The sequence below is a fragment of the Prionailurus viverrinus genome, chromosome A2 (genome assembly GCF_022837055.1).
Source record: "Prionailurus viverrinus isolate Anna chromosome A2, UM_Priviv_1.0, whole genome shotgun sequence".
NCBI lineage: Eukaryota > Metazoa > Chordata > Mammalia > Carnivora > Felidae > Prionailurus > Prionailurus viverrinus.
The window spans coordinates 62,947,654-62,972,829 of record NC_062562.1 but is presented as its reverse complement, the minus strand read 5'-3'; the positions used below and the strand labels follow the sequence as shown (position 1 = coordinate 62,972,829).

At 47.5% G+C, this 25,176-nt stretch overlaps 1 protein-coding gene across 9 annotated transcripts in view; it reads right to left on the bottom strand.

Annotated features, from left to right (window-relative positions):
- ABCA13 (ATP binding cassette subfamily A member 13) overlaps positions 1–25,176 on the bottom strand; it is a 395,893-nt gene that overhangs the window by 342,546 nt on the left and 28,171 nt on the right. For 8 of the 9 annotated variants that reach the window (XM_047839515.1, XM_047839521.1, XM_047839537.1 and 5 more), the window contains 4 exons: positions 8,777–8,931; positions 8,543–8,571; positions 4,954–5,117; positions 3,045–3,175 (listed from right to left, as the gene is read on the bottom strand). In XM_047839515.1, coding sequence (XP_047695471.1) covers positions 3,045–3,175; positions 4,954–5,117; positions 8,543–8,571; positions 8,777–8,931 — 479 coding nt within the window. Of the gene's footprint in view, positions 1–3,044; positions 3,176–4,953; positions 5,118–8,542; positions 8,572–8,776; positions 8,932–11,982; positions 12,298–25,176 lie in introns of those variants that run through there. The other variant, XM_047839547.1, reaches the window with a different exon arrangement.

The window sequence follows — 25,176 nt, the reverse complement described above, 5'->3', positions numbered from 1 at the left end:
GAGCCGAAGTCGGCCGCTTAACCGACTGAGTCACCCAGGCGCCCCAAAAATAAATACACATTTAAATAAATACATAATAATAAATAAATAAAACCCATTAGGTACCCAAATGATCCCACACTTCCACCTGGAAATGGCATGCCCGAAATATAATTCCAAGAACTCCCCCCCCCCCCACCCCCCGAGGCTTGACATAGTTTCTGCGAGCGGGGCCTGACGATGGCAAACACAAAAGCTTGTAAGTTCTGAGGTGAGCCTCCACCTGAAATCCCATCGCGAGACGACTTCAGACCGCGATCAACACGCGTCTGCTCAGTGTCCACACGTGCAAAGGACCACAAAACCATTCTCACGTGTGTGACCTCTCGGTGCCCTTAAGTTGACGCTGCGGGTCAACGGAAAAGGCCCAGTCCTGCCACCTACAAAACAGGCCCAGCCACGGGGAACTTTAGGAAGGTGTTGAAAAAAGGCCCCAGGAATCCAAGACTCCTCACTCTCCATCTGGCTGTCTTTGCATAAAAGGGGTCAAAGTCTGGTTCTGAGATTTTTAAGCTAGCATTTGTTACATATCGAGGGCACTTTCGTCGCCAGGTGAGTTGTACACAGCACACCAGGCAGGTGCAGTAATATTATCCTCTTTGGGGGCGTAAGGAAGCAGACATCCAGAGCCATGCAGGGTCACACTGCTCGATTTAGTCATGACTCAAACCCAGATCTGATCCCCAACCCTGAGCTGTAACCACTAATCTCTCCTGCTCTCAGAATGTATCAGAATTACTCTGCAGAGCCGCAGAGAAGCTCTCCTTGGGGGCAGGGGTCTCCCTACGCTGAGTCACCAACAACAGGGAAAAATCTGGGTGTGACTGGGGTGATGGAGGGCGTCCTGTTGGGTTGTTCCAAGGAGCCAGAGAAGTCTGGAAGGGCTAGAAATCTGTGTGTAACCACCTCATTACATAGGTCAGGAGATAGACTTCAAGAGTTAGGGGCAGACAGAGAACAGGAACCTGGGCTCCTGGCCCCAGGCCTGCCTGCCCCCAACCTAGCTCTCGTATCTGTGCCAGGAATATCTCTCCACAAAGCATATCTGACTGCTGATCCAGCGTTCTTCTGTGATCTGGCCCGGGGTCTCTTTCTGGATCACCTCCTACCATCACCCACGACCCCAGAAACACTGAACATCAAATACACGGGGAGCTTCACATACAATTCTTCGTGGCCATGCTTCCTCATGTCTTTGGTGAAGTAGAACTCATCCTTCAAAACTTCTTCTTGATGCTTTTCCTGAGAAAGATGCAGATCCCTACTCTGGGTTTTGCTTTTTCTTCATTGGCACACCTGTCTCCTATACTAAACATGACTTCCCTGTTGCAAGAACCATGTATTATCCAGTTTTTTATTCCCATTCATGGAATGGTATTTGGTTTATAGAACATACTCCATAAGCATTTACTGTAGGAGAGAATGAGTGGATGGATGGATGATGGATGGATGGATGGATGGATGGATGTGTGGATAGATGGTTGGGTATCTACCTGGTGGACAGGTGGGTGAATGGATGAATGTGTGGATGGGTACAGGAATGACAGATAGATGAATGTACAAATTATAACTCCACAGTTTGCTCCATGAATCTCCCTTACAGAAACAGAAGTAGAGAAAGAGAAAAAGATAACTAAAAGTAAAATATTCAGGTCCAGTTGGCAATTCAGGAAGTAATACGCCAAACAGAGTAGAATAGTGCCTATGGGACTGGGAGGTGGGGAAATGGGGAGATACCAGTCAAAGGGTGCAAACTTTTAGTTATAAGATGAGTAAGTTCTGGAGACCTAATGTATAGCCAGATGACTCTAATCAATAACAGTGCATCATATACTTGAAATTTGCTAAGAGATCGTTAAGTGTTACCACCAAAGAAAAGGTAACTAACTATGGGAGGTGATAGATGGGCTCGCTAATGCCATTGTGGTACTAACTACACGACGTACACGTGTCTCAAACTGTCACACTGTACACTTTAAACACACACGATTTTATTTGTCAACATAAACTAAATATTCTTTTTCTAATACAAACTTCTTTTTGAGAGAGAGAGAAAGAGCACACACGTGCTAGTAGGGGAGGGACAAAGAGAGTGACGAGAGAGAGGAGACAGAGAGAGAGAGGAGAGAGGGAGAGACAGGAGAGAGAGAGAGAGGGAGAGAGAAAGAGAGAGAGAGAGAGAGAGAGACAGAACCCCAAACAGAGCCTGACGCGGGCTGGATCCCACGATCCTGGGATCGTGACCCGAGCTGAAATCGAGATGCTCAACAGACTGAGCCACCCAGACGCCCCTAAGTGTAATAAACACTCGATGAAAAAAAGAAATAAAGAATATCGTGGGTCAAGAATAGAGCCAAGTAATTCCATCCCTTCCCCTGCAGAAGGGGTTTGTTCATTCAGCTCGTGGGCTTTCCAAATCCACATCCCCCTGCCTCTTCTCGCCAGCCTCACTATTTTTCAAATATTTCTCCCACATAGGGGCAGAGGAGAGAGGAAAGATTCAAATCGCAGAATGAAGGATAGATCTAACCTTAGAGGACGTCAAAGAAAATAATTTTAGGGGCACCTGCGTGGCTTGTCAGTTGAGCGTCCGACTCTTGATTTCAAGTCATGATTTTGAGGGATCAAGCCCTACGTGGACTCCGCACTGAGCCTGGAGACTGCTTGGGATTCTCCCCCTCTCTCTCCCTCTCGCCCAGTCGCTCACTCGCTCTCTCTCAAAATAAACATCTTTTTAAAAAGAATCTTAAGATCACCTATTTCCTAATCAAAACTAGCCCGTGTATTAGCAACGGCCACAGAATTTCAACGGTGGAAAGTCAAATGTAGTTCGGAGTTCCAAATTTCCAGTCTCCTTCTCCCTTTTATTAACAGAAACAATGGGATCCTTTGGCATTTGACGTTTTCATTAAGTCGTTTCTTGAACAGCATCTCCGCTCTGTGCTGGCTATCGACGAAGTTCACTAGGGAAACGAATTTTCGCACGAGCTCTCGGGCCCACCTACCAGGGGTGGCCGCTCCCCGCTCCTGCAGAAACGTCAGCATCGAAAGGGTCACATTCAGCGCGATTTCGGAAACGGTGGAAAACCTGTGGTCGAGTGGCAGCCAGTCTAAATCTTCCAAAGTTGCCAAGGAACTGCAACGAAAATAAAAACAAAGGGATGTGAGCCAGCTCAGCACATGGGGCTGCACCGACTCACACTTGCCCGCCAGACAGGTCAAAGCCCTTTGCGGGATGTGGCCCACCACTGACACACAGGCATTCACTGTGGCTTCAAATGCCACCCTACACGCCCTGGGCTGGGGACTAATGGTCACCTGGCACGGCTGGCCAGGGTCCAAAGTACTGTCATCTCAGCAAAGCAAATGGGCAGGCAGGTGGGCTGCTTCACGTTCAGATCATCAGTTTACAATTTGGAGGTGCCCTCCTGGAACACCATGTACCCCATCCCCCGCTGGGTGCCCCTGTGGTCTGAATAAGTCAGGGGCACGATCAGTGGTCACCAGCCTGCTTCACAGAACAAGGGGCTTCAGGGAATCCACACATAAATTGTGCTGATTTTATTCTTTAAATATCTATATTTTATAAGGAATTATATTAAGTATAATTACAAATAATTAAGCTTGGGGGCGTCTGGGTGGCTCAGTCAGTTAAGCATCCAACTTCATCTCAGGTTATGATCTCAAGGTCCGTGAGTTCGAGCCCCGCATCAGGCTCTGTGCTGACAGCTCGGAGCCCGGAGCCTGTTTGGGATTCTGTGCCTTCCTCTCTCTCTGCCCCACCCCTGCTTGCACTCTCTCTCTCTCTCTCTCTCTCTCTCTCCCTCTCTCAAAATTAATAACATTTTTTAAAAAATTTTTTAAATGGTAGTTGTTCTTTGTGGGTTTATTTAATCATTGAAGTATAATGAATATACTTCATGCAGATTTTCTTGGTATTGTGTCACCAAAGCAAAACAGAGGAGCAAAATGAATGCCGGAGGTGATAGGGTTCAACAACATTCAGCAGTAACCTCTAATTTGGAATTCTGTCTCCAAAGAGCCCGCTCACTGCCCGTGCTAACACATTCAGGGCTTAGAGCAAGGATGCGTGTAGAAGCATACCCACTCTATTCACATACAAAAGTTATAAATCAAACCAACAAACTCAAATATATGCTCCATTGTCCTACATTGACAAACACGCCTTCATAACAACTTGGAGAGCCGTGTCCAAATTTAGAATTTTCCAATCCTCTGTCAAAATAAATAAATAAACTTTTAAAAAGAGGGATGAGGGGCTCCTGGGTGGCTCAGTCGGTGAAGCATCCAACTTCGGCTCGGGTCACGATCTCACGGTTCATGGGTTCGAGCCCCAGGTTGGGCTCTGTGCTGACAGCTCAGAGCCTGGAGCCTGCTTCAGATTCTATGTCTCCCTCTCTCTCTACCCCTCCCCGTTCATGCTCTGTCTCTGTCTCCCAAAAATAAATAAACGTTAAAAAAGAAATTTTTTTATGATCATTTAAAGGGGTGCCTGGCTGGCCTATCAGTGGAGCGTGTGACTCTTGGTCTTGGGGTTGTGAGTTTGAGGCCCACATTGGGTGTGGAGATTACTTACAAATAAAATCTTTACGTCATAATAATAATAATAACAATTAAAACTACAGGAATATAGGAAACGTTAATGATGTAATGTTAAATTGCTTCAATCGGGGGGGAGTAGGCTCTGACAACATTATTGCACTTGATAAAATATTCACACAGGTAGACGAGAAGCACCCACAGGGAGGCGAGAGTCCCAGCCAATTCAAGACGCCGTGATCCTGGATTTTTTCTTGTATCAAACAAGAGATGTTCCCAGAGATATAGATTTCCCTTCGAAAAAGGTGAGGAGAAAAGACCCAACACACCGTTCGATTTTTCTCTTGCACTTACTTCAGAGCTGCCTGGAGGAGGCGTATCCCAGTGCGGATGCGGTCTGCGACGCCAGTGTCGTGGGCATACAGTCTCGGCAGCAGACGTAGAAAATTCCAGATGTGGGGCTGCTGGTGGAGCTTTTCCAATTTCGAGATCACCTCCTCCGTCTTATTGAGATCCATCTGACAGAAAAACAATACCAAGAGTTTCCCTCCTCCGTGTTTTTCCTGTTCCAAACAGTGGGGCTGGGTTGGCTGCTGAAAACTTTGGCCATAGAGACTCGTGCCCGGTATGTCACTATTTGGAGCAGACAAGATTTGAAAATCTGTCCGTTGGGTTAGGAGTTTAAATAGTGTGAAAATAGGGGTCACTGAGTGAGTCAGTTAAGCGTCCGAGTCTTGATTTCAGCTCAGGTCATGATCTCACGGTTCGTGAGTTCACGCCCCACATCAGGCTCTACGCTGACCATGTGGACACTGCTTGGGATTCTCTCTCTCTCTCTCTCTCTCTCTCTCTCTCTTTCCCCCTCCCCTGCTTGCACGTGTGCCCTCTCTCCCTCAAAATAAATAAATAAACTTAAAAAAAAAAGGAGGGGCGCCTGGGTGGCTCAGTCGGTTAAGCATCCGACTTCGGCTCAGGTCATGATCTCACAGTCTGTGGGTTCAAGCCCCGCATCGGGCTCTGTGCTGACAGCTCAGAGCCTGGAGCCTGCTTCCGATTCTGTGTCTCCCTCTCTCTCTGCCCCTCCCCTGCTCATGCTCTGTCTCTCTCTGTCGCAAAAATAAATAAAAACATTAAAAAAACATTTAAGAAAAAAAAAAGGAATTTTTCAACAACACCAGCCAGGGAATAAGAAACCACGGACCAGATGTTTCTTCTGGATTAAAAAACAAAACAAAACAAAAAACAAATGAGGGGGGCCCAGAGGGCTCAGTTGGAAAAGCAGGCAACTCTTCATCTCAGGGTGGTGAGTTCGAGCCCCGTGTTGGGTGCAGGGATGACTAAAGAAAGAAAGAATGAAACTTTACGAAACATGGAGGGAAACCATTAAAGATGTTCATTCCAGTGGGTGCAAGTTGGAAGGGTTTCCTCCCCAGGCAACAGTGTGGTGAAGTGACATAGAATCCGTCTCACTGAAGGCATAAACCAGCCTCTTTAAAAACCAGCTTTGTGAGGCACCTGGGGGACTCAGTCGGTTGAACGTCCGACCGCCTCTCAGTCTCATATCAGGCGGTGATTTCGAGGGACTGAGCCCCTAGTCGGGCTCCAGGCTGAGTGTGGAGCCTGCTTGAGGTTCTTTCTCTCCGCCCTTCCCACGTGTGCACACACGCGCACTCTCAATAGATAGATAAATAAATGAATAAATAAATAAATAAATAAATAAACCTAAAAAAGTAAAAATTAAAAAATAAGTAAAAACTAGACTTGTGACCAAAGCAGGGAAGGTTGGAACAGCAGGGCAGGACTGAAAGGAGAAAAGGGTCTGTGGGGAAAACAGGAAGCAAACTCCAACTCTAACAGGATGGCTGGCTCTGTCCAGAAGCACCCATTCGTGCCTAGCACGTGGTACAGACACTTGGGACCATTCTAGATGCCCGAGCTTCTCATACTGCACGCTAGCAATGGCAAAGCCAAAACCAGAGTATCCCGGAGCCACTAGGCTCCCCCCAGGGGAGTCATACCCCCCCCCCCGGTGGCAGCTGGGAAGGGACAGACCCACGTCTGTGCTCTGCACCTGCACGGCCCTCAGCAGGCCCAGCCCAGGGTCCCGCACCCCCAGAGGAGCCTTACAACTACCCTCCAACGGCATCTGGTGCTGTTCTCAGTAAACCCCCGACAGCTGCAAGTCCCTGGCTAAGGGGCGGGAGGGGGGGGGGCCTGGGCCTCCAGGCCTCTTCAGTGGGAAGGACGAGCCAGCCAGCCACCTCCTGCCCTCTCTGGAGGCCCTGGCTTGAGACTCACTGCCCCCGTCCCCAACGTAGGCGGGTCTGTGATTCCTACAGACTTCCTGTCCCAGGCCTGCCTTCCGCTAAAGCTGGAGTGGTGACTGCCACGCCAAAGTGAGTTCAATTCCACGTACTCCCTGTCCAGCTGCTCCCCCCGGCCTCCCAGGACGCCCACCCACTCATCCTGCACTGTCTTCATGGCCACCTTCCTGCCTTGTCCCCATAGCCCTCGTGTGACAGATCCTTCCTCCCCTCCCATGTCATCACAAAATACCCAAGCTCTGGAATGCTTGGGGGCTCAGTCGCTTCAGCGTCTGACTCTTGGTTTCCACCCAGGTCATGATCCCAGGGTCGTGGGATCGAGCCCCGACTCGGGCTCTGTTCTGACAGCACGGAGCCTGCTTGAGATTCCCTCTCTCCCTCTCTCTCTGCCCCTCCCCTGCTCACTCACTCTCTCCATCTCAAAAAATAAGTAAATAAACTTAAAAAAAAAAAAAAAAAAAAACACCCAAGCCCCGTGAAATTCAATGGGCCAACTGCACACCCTTACGCTGGTGGCTGGAGTGCGGCTGGAGGAAGACAGTGAGGCCGAGTCTCCCACAGGCTCACGGTGCTTGTCTCGGAGTCCTGAGACCCCTCCCCCTTGGTGGGCGGAGGGGGGGGGAGCCAAAGTGCATCCAGATAGTGTCAAATGTCCTGGGGACAAAACTGGTCCCTTTACCTGCAGGGTTGTGTGCCCAGAGCGAGTCAGAGGGACATGTCAAACACCCGCATCTCAAACCTGAGAGCAGAGGGACTTCAAGTCCATCTGACAAAGCCACCTGTTCCGGGTCACCTGCCAACTGCTGAGGGCCCCAACCTTCACCTTCTGCTCTCCCCAGGCCCAGAGTCTCGCCTGAGAACATAACTTGACTTTGGCTGTCTCACATACGGCTTCTACATAGGATGTGAAAACCTAACCTTGGACTAGTTGAATCTTGAACCAAATCATTGGAAAGAAGTGTTTGGGGGTGCGCGGCTGGCTCAGCTGGTTGAGCATCTGACTCTTGACTTTGGCTCAGGGCACGATCTCACGGTTCATGGGTTCAAGCCCCGAGTCTGGCTCTGTGCTGACAGCACAGAGTCTGCTTGGGATTCTCTCTCTCTCTCTCTCTCTCTCTCTCTCTGCCCCTCCCCCACTCACACGCTCTTCTTCAAATGAATAAATAAAGTTAAAGAAAAAAAGAAGTTTCCAAGGATGCCCAATGGGCTCTGTCGGTGGAAGGTGCAACTCTTGATCTCATGGTTGTGAGTTCAAGCCCCACATTGTGGGTTGAGTTTACTTAAAAAAAGAAAAAGAAGATGGGGTGTCTGGGTGGCTCAGCTGGTTAAGCATCTGACTTCAGCTCAGGTCATGATGTTATGGTTCGTGGGTTCGAGCCCCGTGTCGGGCTGAGCTGACAGCTCAGAGCCTGGAGCCTGTTTCGGATTCTGTGTCTCCCTCTCTCTCTGCCCCTCCCCCGCTCATGCTCTCTTGCCTTCAAAAACAAACAGACATTAAAAATTTTTTTAAAAAAAAGAAAGAAAAAGAAGTATTCGAAAAATAAAATAAAAACCAGTGCTTTGAACTTAACCACTATGTGTCCGGAGACTAAGTTTCAAATTCTTGTTAAAATACTTACTGCCAAAAAACTGGAGCCATGAGAAGAATCTACGATAAAAGAGATTTCAGATATTAGTTCAGTAAGCGATCAGAGACCATGTACTGAGCACCTCCTTCTAAGCCCCACCCCCTGGGGCAGGAAGGGGAATTAGGGCTTCAATAGGACGTTTAAGGGCACTCTGGGTCCTCAGCTTCCGTGGGGCACGCTCAGCCCGGGCCCGGGTCGGGGGTGGACACTCAGAGACGGACTTGCCTGGGCCCTTGGATCTTCCTGCCCAAAGTTCCTGTAAGATCTTTGCCTTGTCCATCATGTCGTAAACTTCCTCAGTGAGCTCCCGCACCTCTTCCAGGAAGGCCAGGTCGTTGACCTTCCTGGGCCGGCCAGCTGCAGCCCAGAACCTGGATGAACTTGAAATAAGTGGAATGAGTACCATGGACATCATTCTGCACGGGGCCCCCTTCCCTCGGGGTTCGCGGGCTCGACACCGAGTGCCCAAGCGACATCCACCAAGCTGGCACGCATGTACCCTTCCACCCACCTGCCCTGCAGGACCCTCTCTCCTTGACCTTCCAATTGAAAATTAGAACGTTGTTGGGGCGCCTGGGTGGCGCAGTCGGTTGAGCGTCCGACTTCAGCCAGGTCCCGATCTCGCGGTCCGTGAGTTCGAGCCCTGTGTCAGGCTCTGGGCTGACGGCTCAGAGCCTGGAGACTGTTTCAGATTCTGTGTCTCCCTCTCTCTCTGCCCCTCCCCCGTTCATGCTCTGTCTCTCTCTGTCCCAAAAATAAATAAACGTTGAAAAAAAAAATTAAAAAAAAAAATTAAATTAGAACGTTGTCATCAATCTCTCCATTATCTGTGACGCTCAGCCACTGTATATGGTTACTGGTGGTCCCACGTGTTTCCCTCGCTCAGCACGCCCCGAGACAGGGACTGGGGACCGTGTCTCCATGACCGGCCCAGGCCCCAAGTGCGGAGGACACGGGAGGGAGGTGAGCAGGCACGCCCCCCGTAATGCTTTAGCCAGCCGGGAGAGCCGCCGGGGAAGGGGTGGAAAGTCTGTCCAGAGGGCACTCATGCAGGCCCGGGGGAGGCCAAGCCCCCTCTCCCGTTCTCTCAGGCTGACATCTGAAAGACGAAATGGCCCAGTGATGGGAAGACTGGGGTCCAGGGGCGTATCGGCCAGAGACAGCACGTGCAAAGGCCCAGAGATGGGAAGGGGCTGAGGGGTTAGCCAGGGAGACAGAGACAGACAGAGAGGAGAGGGGGAGAGACAAGGGAACGAGAGAGGGAAGTCTATGGTGTGGACACATGCGGCCACGTGAGGGTCACGGGCAGGACACTGCGTGAGCACCAGGGGGAGCTGGGACAGGCTTCACCAGGGACAATGGGGTCTCATTTCAATTCTAGAAGAGACCTCTGGTTGTGGGGGGAGGTAGGGTCCACCAGGACAAGGTGGAAGGGACAGGCAGGCTTCGAAAGAGGGAGGTGGGGACACCTGGAAGGCTCAGTCGGTTGAGCGTCTGACTTCAGCTCAAGTCATATCTCACGGTTCGTGGGATCGAGCTCCACATCGGGCTCTGTGCCGACAGCTCAGAGCCTGGAGCTGCTTCAGATTCTGTGTCTCCCTGTCTCTCTGCCCCTCCCCTGCTTGTGTGCACACTCTCTCTCTCTCTCAAAAAATCAATAAACATTAAAAAAAGAAGAAGAAGAAATCAGGGGTATCTGGGTGGCTGGGTCAGTTAAGCGTCTGACTTTGGCTCAGGTCACGATCTCACGGTTCATGAGTTTGAGCCCCGAGTCGGGCTCTGTGCTGACAGCTCAGAGCCTGGAGCCTGCTTCGGATTCTGTGTCTCCCTCTCTCTCTACCCCTCCCTTGCTCATGCTCAGTCTCGCTGTCTTTCAAAAATAATAAATAAACATTAAAAAAAAGGAAAACAAAGAAAGAGGGAGATGGACAGACTCACATACATCCTTGTGAGCCTTTAAAGAACTCGGTGTGGGGTGTGCTGCCACACCCACTTTATTTTCTGTATTTCCAAGGCTTTGACACCAGGCTGCTGACTGCTGACCCCGGAGGGACAGCCCCTCCCAGGGCGACCCCCCACCCCCGCATTCCCTAGAGACACCAAGGGCTGGCCACGTGGTGATTTCCATGTCTGCACATCTTACACGTCTGAAAGAACAAATCTCAGGCACCATGAAGAAGGGGCTTTGGGGAGAGGCAGGGTGTGGGATGTCCAGGGTAGAAAGGGGGGCCTCCGCCCCAGGTGGAAAGGGGGGCCTCCGCCCCTGGAGAGCAGGACAGCTCTACAAGGCGGGGCAGGGAGGTGTTGCTGAGGCCCACGTTCACGATGCCCTGTGGACGCCAGGACAGAAGTCAGAGACCGCTTTCCAAGGGGGCCAGCAGTGGGCCAGATATTCAGGCCGCTGTCCATTTCCCATTGGGATGTCCACTGTCCACTTAGGCTTTAAACATAGTATCCCTTTGTCACATTTGTGACAAACATTTTATTGGGTTTGTTTGGTTGGTTTTTTAAGTAGGCTTCACGCCCAGTGTGGAGCCCAATGTGGGGCCTGAACTCACGACCTTGAGATCAAGACCCGAGCTGAGATCAAGAGTCAGACACTCAATCAACCCAGGCACCCCTCTTTGGGTTTTTATTTGCCTTTGATTTTATTTGACTTCATTTCATTTCATTTTCAATGTTTATTATTTTATTTTCTTATATTTTTAATGTTTTTTTTTTATTTTTGAGGGAGAGAGAGCAGGGGCGGGGCAGAGAGGGAGGAGGACAGAGGATCTGAAGCAGGGTCTGAGCTGACAGCACAGAGCCAACGTGGGACTAGAACTCACGAACCATGAGATCATGACCTGAGCCGAAGTAGGATGTTTAACTGACAGAGCCACCCAGGCGCCCCCAGTGGGAATTTATCTTTAATCAGTAAGGCACAACAGACTTAAAATAAAATAGGAAATCATTTCACAAGCTGCTGGGAGTGTGTTGAAGGGATCAGGTGTCCCATCACATTTAGCACATCCAGGAGGAAAAAAAATTGAAGCTGGGGGGCATTATTCCTGATTAGAGAGTTACACAGTTTACGAGATTTCGTTCAATCCCAATTCCTGCACTTTGCAAATTAGAGAACACCGTGACCACGAAGTAACAGTTGTCAACAGGTAAATCTGCCTGCTTTGATAATATCAAAGCGTGTCTGATCCCTCCCTCGGACACGGTCATTTGACCCACCATGAGGTCAGAACAGATCCAACAACACTGACACATGAGTAAAACCAATTCAAGGCCTTTCGGGGCACAGTCCACTTAAACACGAATAATGAGGCCCAGAGAATCTACATGGATTTGCTGAAACTCAATGCAGTGACACAGCAGGGCCAGGCCCAGCCACACGCTGAATGTCACCAGTCACCTTCTGTCACGCTCCACGGAAACCTCACCTCCTAAAGGGTGGCCTTCACCTTGAGTGGGGTCAAGCACAAGAAAGCACTTATTACTTCTGTCATCGCCTCATGTGAAAGGATTCCAAGGACCCTCGGTTCCATCCATGATGTCACAAATGGCAAGACATCGTTCTTTTTCATCGCTGAGTAGTATTCCACTGTATGGAACTAGAATATATCATGCTCAGTAAAGCAAGCCAGCCAGAGAAAGACAGATAGCATATGATCTCACTCCAATGTGGAATCTGAGAAAGACAACAGATGAACATAGGGGAAGGGAAGGGAAAATAAGATCAAAACGGAGAGGGAGGCAAACCATAAGAGACTCTTAAATGCAGAGAACAAAGTGGGAGGTTGATGGGGGTGGGGGGATGGGCTAGAAGGGTGACGGGCATTAAGGAGGGCACTTGTTGGGATGAGCCCTAAGTGTTAATAGATAAGTGACAAATTGCTGAAATCTACTCCTGAAACCAATCCTACACTGTGCGTTAACTAACTTGAATTTAAGTTTAAAAATTAAATGAATGAACGAACGAATAAATAAGTAAGTAAATAAATAAATAAATAAAGGGGCCCTTGGAACCTCTGCTGGGAACCCGCAGAATTAATCACACTGTATCACACTGCTGTACTCCAAGGCAAGTGTCGTTGTCACAATGAGCTGGTCGGATGTTCTTTTTCCAATTGTTATTTCAAAAGTACCTCAATTGTCCCTAAGACCAGATCATGAGAACCGTTTACGGTGGGAAAAATACATAGAAAATCTCGGGATTAAACACTGACGTGTGAGTGTGCACGTGCACGTGTGCAGGTGTGAGAGGGCGTATGCGAGCGGGCCCAGGGAAGTCCCAAAACTGTAGTAGGATTTGGGTAGACAGCAAGTTGTGCCTTCCTGAGTCCAGGTCTGTCTTTGGTCCCTTATCAAGGAATGCTTGACCTTGTGAGGTATAGAAGGAAGTGGGACGGGGGGTCATGACACTCAAGAAAAGGCCACCTGCCAGGGGATGGAAATTGTCTCTCAGCTCTCCCACTGCTAATACCCCCTGGAATCACCGGGTTCCAGAAAGGGCCTCAGTGCAGCAGAAGCAGCAGAAGCACTCAGGCCCAGCCCTTAGTTTCTGACGAGGAAACTGAGAGCCACCGAGGGGTCCCCTGGAGTCAGTGTTTCTCCAGCAGTGTCTCCCTCGGAAAAGCCTCTTTAAAACAGGATCCCGGGGCACCCGAGTAGTTAGGCGTCTGACTCTGACTCAGGGCATAGTTTCACGGTTTGTGCGTTTGAGCCTCATATTGGGTGAGCCCCGCTTGGGGTGCGCTTGAGCCCCACTTTGCATTCTCTCTCTCTCTCTCTCTCTCTCTCTCTGCTCCCTCCGCCGCCCCTGTTTGTAGGCATGCTCTCTCTAAATAATAATAATTGGGGCGCCTGGGAGGCTCAGTCAGTTGAGTGTCCAACTCAGGCTCAGGTCATGATCTCATGGTCTGTGAGTTCGAGCCCCGCGTCTGGCTCTGTGCCGACAGCTCAGAGCCTGGAGCCTGCCTCAGATTCTGTGTCTCCCTCTCTCTCTGACCCTCCCCCATTCATGCTCTGTCTCTCTCTCTGTCTCAAAAAAATAAAGGTTAAAAAAATTCTTTAATAAATAAATAAATAATAATAGACAAACAAACAAACAAACAAATAAACTACTGGGGCATCTGGGTGGCTCCATTGGTTAAACATCCAACTCTTGGTTTCAGGTCAAGTCATGATCCCGGGGTCATGGTCGTGTGATTGAGCCCCACATCAGGCTCTATGCTGACAGTGTGGAGTCTGCTTGGGATTCTTGCTCTCTCTCTCTCTCTCTCTCTCTCTCGATCTCTGCCCTCCCCCTGCTTGCACAGACATGAGCTCAAAAGCACACACACACACACACACACACACACTCTCCCTCTCTCTCTCAAAATAAATAAATAAACATTAAAAAAGCACTACCAGTCGGGGCGCCTGGGTGGCTCAGTCGGTTAAGCGTCGACTTCGGCTCAGGTCACGATCTCGTGGTCCGTGAGTTCGAGCCCCACGTCGGGCTCTGTGCTGACAGCCCAGAGCCTGGAGCCTGTTTCAGATTCTGTGTCTCCCTCTCTCTCTGACCCTCCCCCGTTCATGCTCTGTCTCTCTCTGTCTCAAAAATAAATAAACGTTAAAAAAAATTTTTTTTAAAAAAAGAACTACCAGTAAAATAACTGTTAAAAAAAAAGACAAAAACTTCTATGGAAACCTAAGTTGAAATGCTCTTCAGCAATAAGGATGGACCGATGGCACATGGAACAACACAGACAGACAGACCTTAAAAGCATCACGCTCAGTGGAAAACAACAAACCAATCTCCTAAGGTTACAGTCTATGTAATTCACCTTATGTGACCTCACATAAATTTATCTAAATGCTGTATAATTGTACATAATGTAATTTATATATAATTACAGCTCAAAATGAGAAGAGTATGGAGGCAGAGGACACTCGTGGCCGCTGGGGACAAGACGGGGACAGAGGGGTGGGCACAGCTATGCAGGGAGATCCTGAAGGATTTTCTGTGCATTGATTAAACTGATACAAGATACTGATTGAACATGATCAAGATATATATTGATTGTGATGGTGGTTACATGAACCTATACAAGAGATCAAATTGTATAGAGATACACACACACACACACACACACACACAAGTGAGTGCGTGTAAAACTGATGAAAATAGAGTAAGACCTGGAGTCTACTTAACAATATTGTAACAATGTCAATTTCTTGGTTTTGATATTGTACTAGAGTCATAGAAGATGTTCATGATTTGAAGAAGTCAAACTCACTGCACCATTTTACAACTTTTTAAAGTCATAATCACTTCAAAATGAAAGTTAAAAAGTAATGAAGTCAAAAAATAAATGATGAACTCAGATAAGAATATTTACAACCGTTATCACAAAGGGTTTAGCGCCTTAATATGTAAAGAGCCTCTGGACATCAAGAAGAAAAATTACAAACCAAGAGAAAAATGGACAAAGGACATGAATAAAAATTTTACAGGGAAAAGAAGTATAAAGTGTACATGGAGGCATAAAAATAGGTCCAACATCCCTATAATAAGAAAAATGCAAATAGAACTGTACTGATACATCGTTTCTCATCAGGAAATTGATGAGATGGGGAACCTGGCTGGCTCACTCAGTAAGGCATGCGACTCCTGATCTCAGGGTTGTGAGTTCAAGCCCTACATTGGGCATAGAGTCTACTTTAAAAATAAATGAAATGAAATGTAATGAAATATAAAATAAAACGAGTAAGGAAATAGATGAGAAACCAGATAGGTAGAAATGTTGAAGTTTAACAAGACCTCACCAGGGAAAAAGATATCCTCACATCTTAGAAGACAGATGCAGAATATTATAATCCCCATAAAGGAGCAATTGGAAAACACCATCAAAATTAAAAATGCATTTATGTCTTGACTTTGAAATCTGCTTCTAGAAATCACTGCTACATCATACACATACACTACTATGAAGCAGCAGAAGTAGTTAGCAAAATACAGCAACAAGGTAGAGTTAATAAAGCAATAGTGTAGAAAAGTGAAATAAAAAATACTCAATTTACATAAATAAAGGCAATAAAGAGGAAAAGGAGAGAGCAGAAGAGACCACAAAAGCGGAAAATAAGTCCCAGGGTGCCTGGGTGGCTCAGTCGGTTGAGCATCAGACTCTCGGGTAGTATCCCAGGGACATGGGATCGAGCCCCAAATAGGACTCTGTGCTGAGTGTGGAGCCTGCTTAAGATTTTGTCTCTCTCTTTCTCTCCCTCTCTCTCTTTCTCTCTCTCTCTCTCTCTCTCTCAAACAAAAAAAGAAAAAGAAAGCAAGTGCCAATACATAAATTCAATATATTAAGTATAAATAGTCCCTACATTAAAAGGCAGATTGTCAGACTGGATAATAAAGCAAGAACCAACTATATGCTGTCTAAACTTTTTTTTTAATTTTTTTTAACGTGTATTTATTTTTGAGAGACAGAACGTGAGCAGGGGAGGGGCAGAGAGAGACAGAGACACAGAATCGGAAGCAGCCTCCAGGCTCTGACAGCACAGAGTCCGACGCGGGGCTCAAACTCACGAACCGTGAGATCATGACCTGAGCCAAAGTCGGATGCTTAACCAACTAAGCCACGCAGGTGCCCCTGTGCTGTCTAAACTTCAAATGTAAAGATACAGATAGGCAAAGAGTAAAAAGACGAAAAAAGACACGTTGTGAGACACTAATCCAAAGAAAACTACTGCATCTATGTAAATATCAAAATAGACTTCAAAACACTGACCACCACCAGAATAAAGAGATTACATATCATTATACAACACAGTGTGCATTATGTGTACTATTTGTTGCATATATAATAAAATACACGACATGCATAAGAGATGTAATCTCACGGCACCATTAGGTCATGATAAATGGGTCCATGAAGAAAATATAACAATTTGAAAGCCTATATGCACCAACATCAGAGCTTCAAAGTAAACAGAGCAAAGACCAAGAGAACTGAAAAGAAAAATAGAAAATTCCACAATTATGATTGGAGATTTTATTTACTTTCTCGACAATTTATAGAACAAGGAGACAGGATATCAGTAAAGATGTTGAAGATTTGAACAAATCCCACCCACCAGCAGAAGGCAAATCATTTCCTTGGTTTCATGTTAAATATTCATCAAAGGAGACCATACACCAGAGCCATAAAATGAGCTTCAACAAAGTTAAAAAGACCTAAATCACGCAGAGTTCTCGGACCACAGTGGAATTATACGTGTATTAGCAATAAAGAAGATCTAAGGAAAATCTTCAAACACTTAGAAATTAAGCATGTAACCTACAAATAACCCATGAGTCAAAGAAGAAACCACAGTGCCAATCAATTAATGTTTTGAACTTAATGCAAATGAAAATACATATCGAAATTTCTGATAGCTGAAAGCAGTGCCCAGGAAGAAATATGAAGCTTTTAATCTTTACATTAGAAAAGGTCTAAAAGCAATAATCTCAGGTTGATCATAAAGAAAGTGGATTAAGGGGAGCCTGGGTGGCGCAGTAAATTAGGCATCCAACTCTTGATTTTGGCTCAGGTCATGATCTCAGGGTTCCATGCTGACCTTGGAGCTGCTTAGGATTCTCTCTCTCTCCCTCTGCCCCTCTCCCCTGCTCTCTGTGTCTCTAAAATAAATTTTTTAAGTAGATTAAGAACACATTAAACTCTAAATAAAAGAAAGAAAAAGCATCTAGGCAAGGAAAACAAGAAGTAAAACTATTTACAGATGGCACGATCATGTATGTAAAAAATCCTAAAGGTTATATTAAAAAGCCACAGCAATGGTTGTCCATATTTTTAAAAAATTGTAAGCAATACCAAAAAACATGAACTACTTAGGAATACATTTAACAAAATGTACATAAAACTGAAAACTACCAAAACATTCCTGAGAGAAATTCTAGAAAACTTAAATCAATGGAGACATTATATGATGCTCATGGATTGGAAGGCTCCATGTTGTTAAAATCTCAATTCTTTCTCAACTAATCTATACATTGAATGCAGTCCCCTGAGATAACTGCCATCCACACGCACAAGAATGAAGTCAGAGTCCTTCCTCACACCATACACAAAGGCCAACTCAAAATGGATCATAGACCAAAACTTAGGAGCTGAAACCAAAAAGTTCTCCGAATGAAACAAGGAGTAAATCTTCATGGTCATGGATCAGACAACGCCTTTTAGATAGGACACCAAAAGTGCGGGGAACATGAGAAAAAATGGATGAGTGGGACTTCATCACAATTAAACACAGTATGTTCCAAAGGATACAATGAACCAAGTGGAAAAACGACCAACAAAATGGGGGTGGGGGAAATATGTGCGAATCATATGTCTCTGGTACAGAGCTTGTGACTATATGAAGGACTCTCACAACTCAATAACAAAACGACTGATAATCCGATTATAAATAAGCAAAGATGGGTCGACTGGGGGGCTCTGTCGGTTAAGCATCAAACTTCAGCTCAGGTCATGATCTCACGGTTCATGAGTTCTCTTTCTCAGACCGTCTGTCTCTGTCTATCTTTCTCTCTCTCTCAAAAACGAACATTAAAAAATAATGGGGTGTCTGGGTGGCTCAGTCGGTTGAGCATCTGACTGACTCAGGTCATGATCTCACAGGTCATGAGTTCGAGCCCCACATCGGGCTCTGTGCTGACTGCTCAGAGCCTGGAGCCTGCTTCGGATTCTGTGTCTCCCTCTCTCTCTGCCCCTCCCCCTGCTCACACTCTCTCTCGAAAATAAATAAACATTTTAAAAATAATAATAATAATATTTTTAAAAAGAACAAACACGCTGATTTTAAAGTTCACAGAGAAATTCAAAAGAACTAAAATAATTTTGGAAAACAAAACAAAGGCGAAGGTCTTATACCACCTGATTTCGAGACTTTCTCTAAAAGCAATAGTTACTGAGACTATTTGGCAAAGAGAAATCATACACTGAAATAAGATGGGCAAGAACACAACTACATATTTTTATCGGAACACCTGGTTTGCAACAAAGGCACCAACATAGTTTAATGGGCGTAGGACGGTCTCCAACAAATGATATGAGCACAACTCAACACCCATCAGAAGATAAACCTCAACACTTGCCCCACATCACGTACAAAAATGTACTCAGAGTGGATTGTGTGCCTAAACCACAGCTGTAACCACAAAACTTCTAAAAGAAGGAGAAAATCCTCTTTCCTTCCTGAGGATCTTTGCGATCTCCAATGAAGTAAACGTTTCTGTTTGAATGAAAAAAAAAAAAAAAAAGAAGAAACCCGCTTCCTTTCAGAAAACAGCTCAGAAACTGGAAGAAGATATTCCCCATATGTCTTTCTGATAAAAGACTTGTAATCAGAATATGTAAAAAACTCTAAGGATTCAACAAAAACAAAGATTAAAATGTAGCGATTAATTGTAATAAAAAGAGTTGATCAAACACTTCGCGCGCGCGCGCGCACACACACACACACACACACACACACACACCCGGTTCAAATGGCCAATAAACACACGAAAAGACACTCAACCTCTCTTTTATGGTTCCGGACCAATTCCAACGTGGGGCAGGTCCCCCTACCCCCTGGCAACACCAGGCAATTCTCGGACACCAGCAGAGTGTCCAAAAATTCAACGGACCTCTGACACCATCCACCCAGAGACCGCGTCAGACCCCGCAGGAGAAGGGCTTAGTCCCCCAGCACTGCCCCTCCCCCACTTGAGCTTCCAGTCACCAGCTTATAGCTATTGTCACCTGTGCTCCCCACCGCCCTGCTACAGATTGGAGGCTCCAACAGCCTCCTTCTTAGCTTTGATTAATTGCCCAGGGTGGGGGCGCCTGGGTGACTCTTAACTCGGGGTTGTGAGTTCGAGCCCCACGTTGGGTATAGAGATTACTTAAAATAAATTTAAAAAAAACGTAAATTGCTAGAATGACTCCCAGAACTCAGGGAAACACTTACGTTTACCGGTTTATTAAAGGATGGTGACCGGGGATACGAACCAACAGTCAGTTGGAAGAGGGGCTCAGACCCAGGTCTGGGGATGGGGCATTGAGCTCCCTGCCTCCCCAGGTACCAGGGCTTGCCCATCTCCACGTGATCACTGACGGAAGCTCTCTGAACCCCTGGGCCTTTTGGGTTTTGTAAGAAGATCTCCTAATGAAAGCGCCATCGATTAGATCAGGGGCCATTGGCTGATTTAACCTCCAGCCCGCCCCCCCTCCCGGGATAGGGGGGTGGGCAGGAAAGTTCTACCTCTAATCCCAAAGGTTGCTTCCCCGGGCAACCAGTACCCACCCCCCAGCCCTGGGGAGGAGTCCAAGAGTCGACTTCATTAACATAACACAAGACACCTTTACAGCCCGGAGCACTCAGAAAATTCTAGGGGGTTGGGCGCTGACAGCCGGAAACTGGGGTTGATGACCAAACATAAGTGAGGAATAGATATTTGTTCAGGTGACCACATATCTACTCTGTACAAATCCCGGTACTGCAACATCCTTCATGGCTAGAGAAATACATGAAAAATACCTCAGATAACACGACTCTACCATGAGAACGGCCAAAGTAAGGAGATCCCAAAACCCCACGTGCTGGCAAGAAAGGGAGTCCTTGGAGCCCCCAAATTGTATATACGCTTTGGAAAACAGTCCAGAAGTTGATTATAAACTAAGACTCACTAAACACTCATCCCAACAGCTGCACTCTCTACAAAGACATTGTCTTAACACCGACAGCAGCTTTTCTCCTACATAGTCAAAACTGGAAATAGCCACCAGGCTCCTGCCTGCTGTGTGGCTGGTCTCCTGCTCTGGTCAGCGGCCCCTGTAAGGAGCCAGGTGCATCACGTGGGGGAACGTCCCTGATTGGGGGATCCTGAACCTGCCTTATGACTGTGTTGCCCTTGATTTATGACTGCATGAAGCTGAAACCCAACTTGTGTGTGAGCCTCCATAGCATGAGAGTACCACTTGGCAAGTGAAAAAGGAGTGAGTTACTGGCACATACAACACACGCATAAATCTGGAAACATTTGGCTTCAGACACCAAGGGTGTATCTCGTACACGAAGTTCTGTAAAAGACAAATCTAGGGGTGCCTGGGTGGGTGACTCAGGCAGTTAAGCGTGTCCCAACTTCTGCTCAGGTCATGATCTCGCGGTTCATGGGTTCGAGCCCCGCGTCGGGCTCTGTGCTGACAGCTCGGAGCCCGGAGCCTGCTTGGGATTCTGTGTCTCCCTCTTTTCTCTGTCCCTTCCCCACTTGGGCTCACTCTCTCTCAAAATAAATAAATAAACTTAAAAAAAAATGTAAAAAGAGAAATCTAAATCTCATCCAGATGGCAGTAAGCAGGTAATTTGTTCCTGGGGTGGGGCATTTACTTGTCATCGATTATTGTATAGATCAATAAAGTTGGTTTTTGACCGTTAATTGTATTTCCGTTACCTGAGGAAGGAAAAATCAGTGACGTGGTATAACTTCTAAAAAGATATCATTTGTGATAGCAACAAAAAAATACACAGTAGCTGGGAAAAAGTGTGAAGAATGGTATCCGTGGCCTTCACGGGACAGTATCACTACGCTGTGCTGAGACGCTGAAAACCTAACTACACCATACGTCGCATAGTGATTGCGGGATTCCATGTGACACCAATCGAACCCCCAACAGAATATTCTCACCGACCTTGACAAGTTTGTAAAATGTATAGACTTCCCTGTAGGAGGAAAGCAAGGTAGGAGGGTTTGCCCTATCAGACACAAGACACCGGAAAGGTCTAGGAAGAAAGCCAGCGAGGTGCAGTCGGGGGTGGCCTGATGGGTCTCCAGAACAGACAGAGACGTCTGGAGCCGACCCCGGGGGCCGAGGAAAGCGCGATGTCTGTCCGAGACCCACCGCATATCCGTGGAGTTATCCAAATGGGGGGAAAAGTGTGATTGGATCATTGTACCCCACCCATAGACATAAAGCCCAGATGAACGCAATACTTATGTGTGAAAGGGAAAACTAGGGTGTAAAAATAAAACAAGGAGAAATCTACAAATAAAAGCTGGCAGAATACACCTGACTACCCATGTTCTCGATTTCCCCCGAGAAGCATCAGCCGGGCACAGAGAGTGCTCACAGGAGAGACCAGCCCCGGAAAGCAGTGTGAGGGTACACGGGGACATAGGGGTGATAGTCTCATGGGAAGCAGTTCCCGGGAGCAGAGAGGGATGCCGTGAGCTGGAGGCTGGTCCCTCGCTGCCGCTGAGCCTCTCTTGGCTAAGCTCCTGAAAGGGGTCTAGAAAGACCCCTCAGGACCCCGTGTAGTCGTCTTTCCTCCGTGGCTCCTTAGAGAGAAAACTATGAAGGGGAAAGGAGGGGCCTGAATATAAAGAAGAAAGTGAAATGAGGGCCTGAAGCCCAAGAGAGAAAACAAGAAAATGCAGGGCCCTCCGCCAGCACGCAGGCCAGAGCCCGCCAGCCAGCTGGGTGTGCCAGGGAAGATGTCAATGTCACCAGAAACGGGGGTCCTGATGAGTCCATCTCTGAAGACCCTGCCAGTGCCCCCTTCTTTTCCAAGGCCATGAGGGGTGTGGGGGGAGACACCAGGAGACAGACACAGGATCAATCATAGGAACAGCTGGTCTGTTAGAAAAAGTCCAGGCAGGGAGAGAGTCCCAAAGGACCGACTCCTAATTATGCATTCCACGGGGCCAGTGTTTCCCAGGAAGGGGGACACTGGTACCACCGAGGGTCTGGAGGCGAGACAGCATAAAGAGAAAGGTTGAACAGGCTGGGGAAGGGGCTAGAGGTGTATCAACGTAGAAGGCGTCCAGGGGTGGGGACAGGGCCAGGAGCACAGACAGAATCCTCCTTGTAAGCAACAAGGATGGGGGCACCTGGGTTGGGCAGTTGGCTAAGCCTCTGACCCCTGGTTTCAGCTCAGGTCATAAGCTCACGGTTTGCGAGTTCGAGCCCCACATCGGGCTGTGCACTGACAGCACGGAGCCTGCTTGGGATTCTGTCTCCCTCTCTCTGCCCCTCCCCTGCTTGCGCTCTCTCTCTCTCTCTCAAAATAAGTAAATAAACTTAGAAAAAATTTTTTCAATGTTTAAGAAACAAGGATGGGGGCGCCTGGGTGGCTCAGTCGGTTAAGCGGCCGACTTGGGCTCAGGTCATAATCTCACAGTCCATGAGTTCGAGCCCCGCGTCGGGCTCTGTGCTGACAGTGCAGAGCCTGGAGCCTGTTTCAGATTCTGTGTCTCCCTCTCTCTGACCCTCCCCTGTTCGTGCTCTGTCTCTCCCTGTCTCAAAATAAATAAAATGTTAAAAAAATTTTAAAAAAAACACACAAAAAAACAAGGATGGAGCTCTTAGCTGCCCCGGGTGGTGAATGGGGATCCAACTACTTGCAAAGGTCGTGGAATGGACAGAAGTGTGGAATGGCTACAGAGCTGAGAAGCCATGCATGTGCAAGGGGCAAGCTGCAAACCCAGAAGCCAGCTGCAGCGGCAGCGAAGCAGGTAGGAAGTGAGGTGATCCTCAAGAGCTGGGGCGGATCTGAGAACCATGAAACATCACAAGGCTCACGGTAGCACCGTGACGACAGCGGGAGAGCACAGCACCCGTCACCAGAGTGCAGGGAACCCTGGTGTGGGCGGCGTCCCCCGAGAAAGGGACGAGGGGTCGCACACGGGCATCACAAATGGTGACTCTGGTGCCGTGGCTTTGCCGTAAAAATACAGGACCGATTCCTCACACTATGTGAGAACATCCACTTTATCTGCTTTCAGTAATGACCCATCTCAGCTCCGAGATCCAATGGTTAGAGCCAAGCTCCCCGCAGAGCCAGGAATAAGGATGCCGATTTTCATACTCAGAACCCAGATCAGATGAAACGTGGGCTTCCCGCCCGAAGTGAACTTTCCCTGGGGAATTACAAAGGGCACAGAAATGCACACACGAAATCAACCATCATAATGTTTGAGGAGACCGGATATGGAAACTTCTGCTCGCAGATGTTTGTAAACCAAGATGATCAGAAGGGAGTCTGCACGGCTCTGAGGGTGCAGTCAGTTCACATCTGAACCAATCTGAAAACAAGCCAGAAGCACAGCTGGCCGTCGGGGGTCTAGGTGGAGACGGAAGCTGAGCTGGGTGCTCTTCCTGTCCCTTGTCTGTCCTCGGTACCCCCTGCAACTGGACATCTCTCATATTTTGCCTTCCTAACTCATGACGCTGGAGGGGGGTAAGCGAGACCCTGAGGTTCAGAGAGGTTGAGAAATCTGCACAGACACAGAACTGAACAGCAACAGGGCCAGTGTGGACTGGGGACAAAGCCCAACTTTTTGTACTTCAACGTCTGTTCTGAGTGAAGGAGGAGTGGGTAAGCCGTGGGGTGGAGACGCCTGCACACCCAAACCCCCTAGCCTTCCCAGAAAGAGGCTTTTTTATACGTTTTTCACACACACAAAAAGACCATCAACTATTTCAGGGTTATGAGTTCGGACACTTTCCAAATGATTTTCTCTATACCATGCTTCTATATCAAAAAAAAAAAAAATGTAGGGGCACCTGGGCGGCTCAGACGGTTAAGCATCCGTCATAAGCTCAGGTCATAATCTCACAGTTCGTGAGTCCGAGCCCCGCATCAGGCTCTGTGCTGACAGCTCAGAGCCTGGAGCCTGCTTCGTATTCTGTGTCTCCCTCTCTCTCTGCCCCTCCTCTGCTCGTGCTCTGTCTCTCTGTCTCAAAAATAAATAAAAACATTAAAAAAAATTTGTTAAAAATGCAAACTCCACTGATAAACATTGTACCGGACGTGTCCAAGATTATCTATAAACTTTCCGTTCTCTTCCTGCAACTGAGACTTGAAAGATGAAGATCAGATATTTTAACGTGCTTTACATCCAAGTGTCTTAGATCCTTCAATGCCAGGAAAGAGAAGCTTCCAGAACATTCAGAACCCTCCAAGTCAAACCCGCTTGATTCTGACTCTTCCCACAGGAAACACATCTGCTCTTTCTCTGTGCAGTCTTCGATGCCGTCAGACCCCCCCCCCCCCCCCCGCTTTGCCAGGCAGCCACCAGGGTGGCCAGAGCCGCACAAGCGATTCTGAAGTCAGACTTTTAACCTACAGAAACCAAACTATTATACTCAAATGACGTTTGCTAATCAGCAGTCACTTTGTGGTTCCAAGAACAGCCATGGAAAGAGGAAAGACCCCCTACCCAAACCAGCCGTTAACTGGAAACATTATCACGTGAGTCTGCATTTAACAAAACTGATGTTCTTGGGGTGCCCAGGTGGCTCAGTTGGTTAAGCGTCCGACTCTTGATCTCGCCACGGGTCATGATCTCACGGTTCATGAGTTTGAGTCCTGAGTGAGGCTCTGTGCTGACAGCACAGAACCTGCTTGGAATTCTCTGTCTCCCCCTCTCTCTCTGCCCCTCCCCTGTTTTTTCTCTCTCTCTCTTTCTCAAAATAAACAAACTTTAAAAACAAACAAAACAGATGCTGCTGTAACTCTAGACTCTGTGCTGTTTATGATCTCTGACCTCTCCCAAACTGTTAGGCTTTACTAAAAGCATAAAAGCTCGTTCCCATGAATTC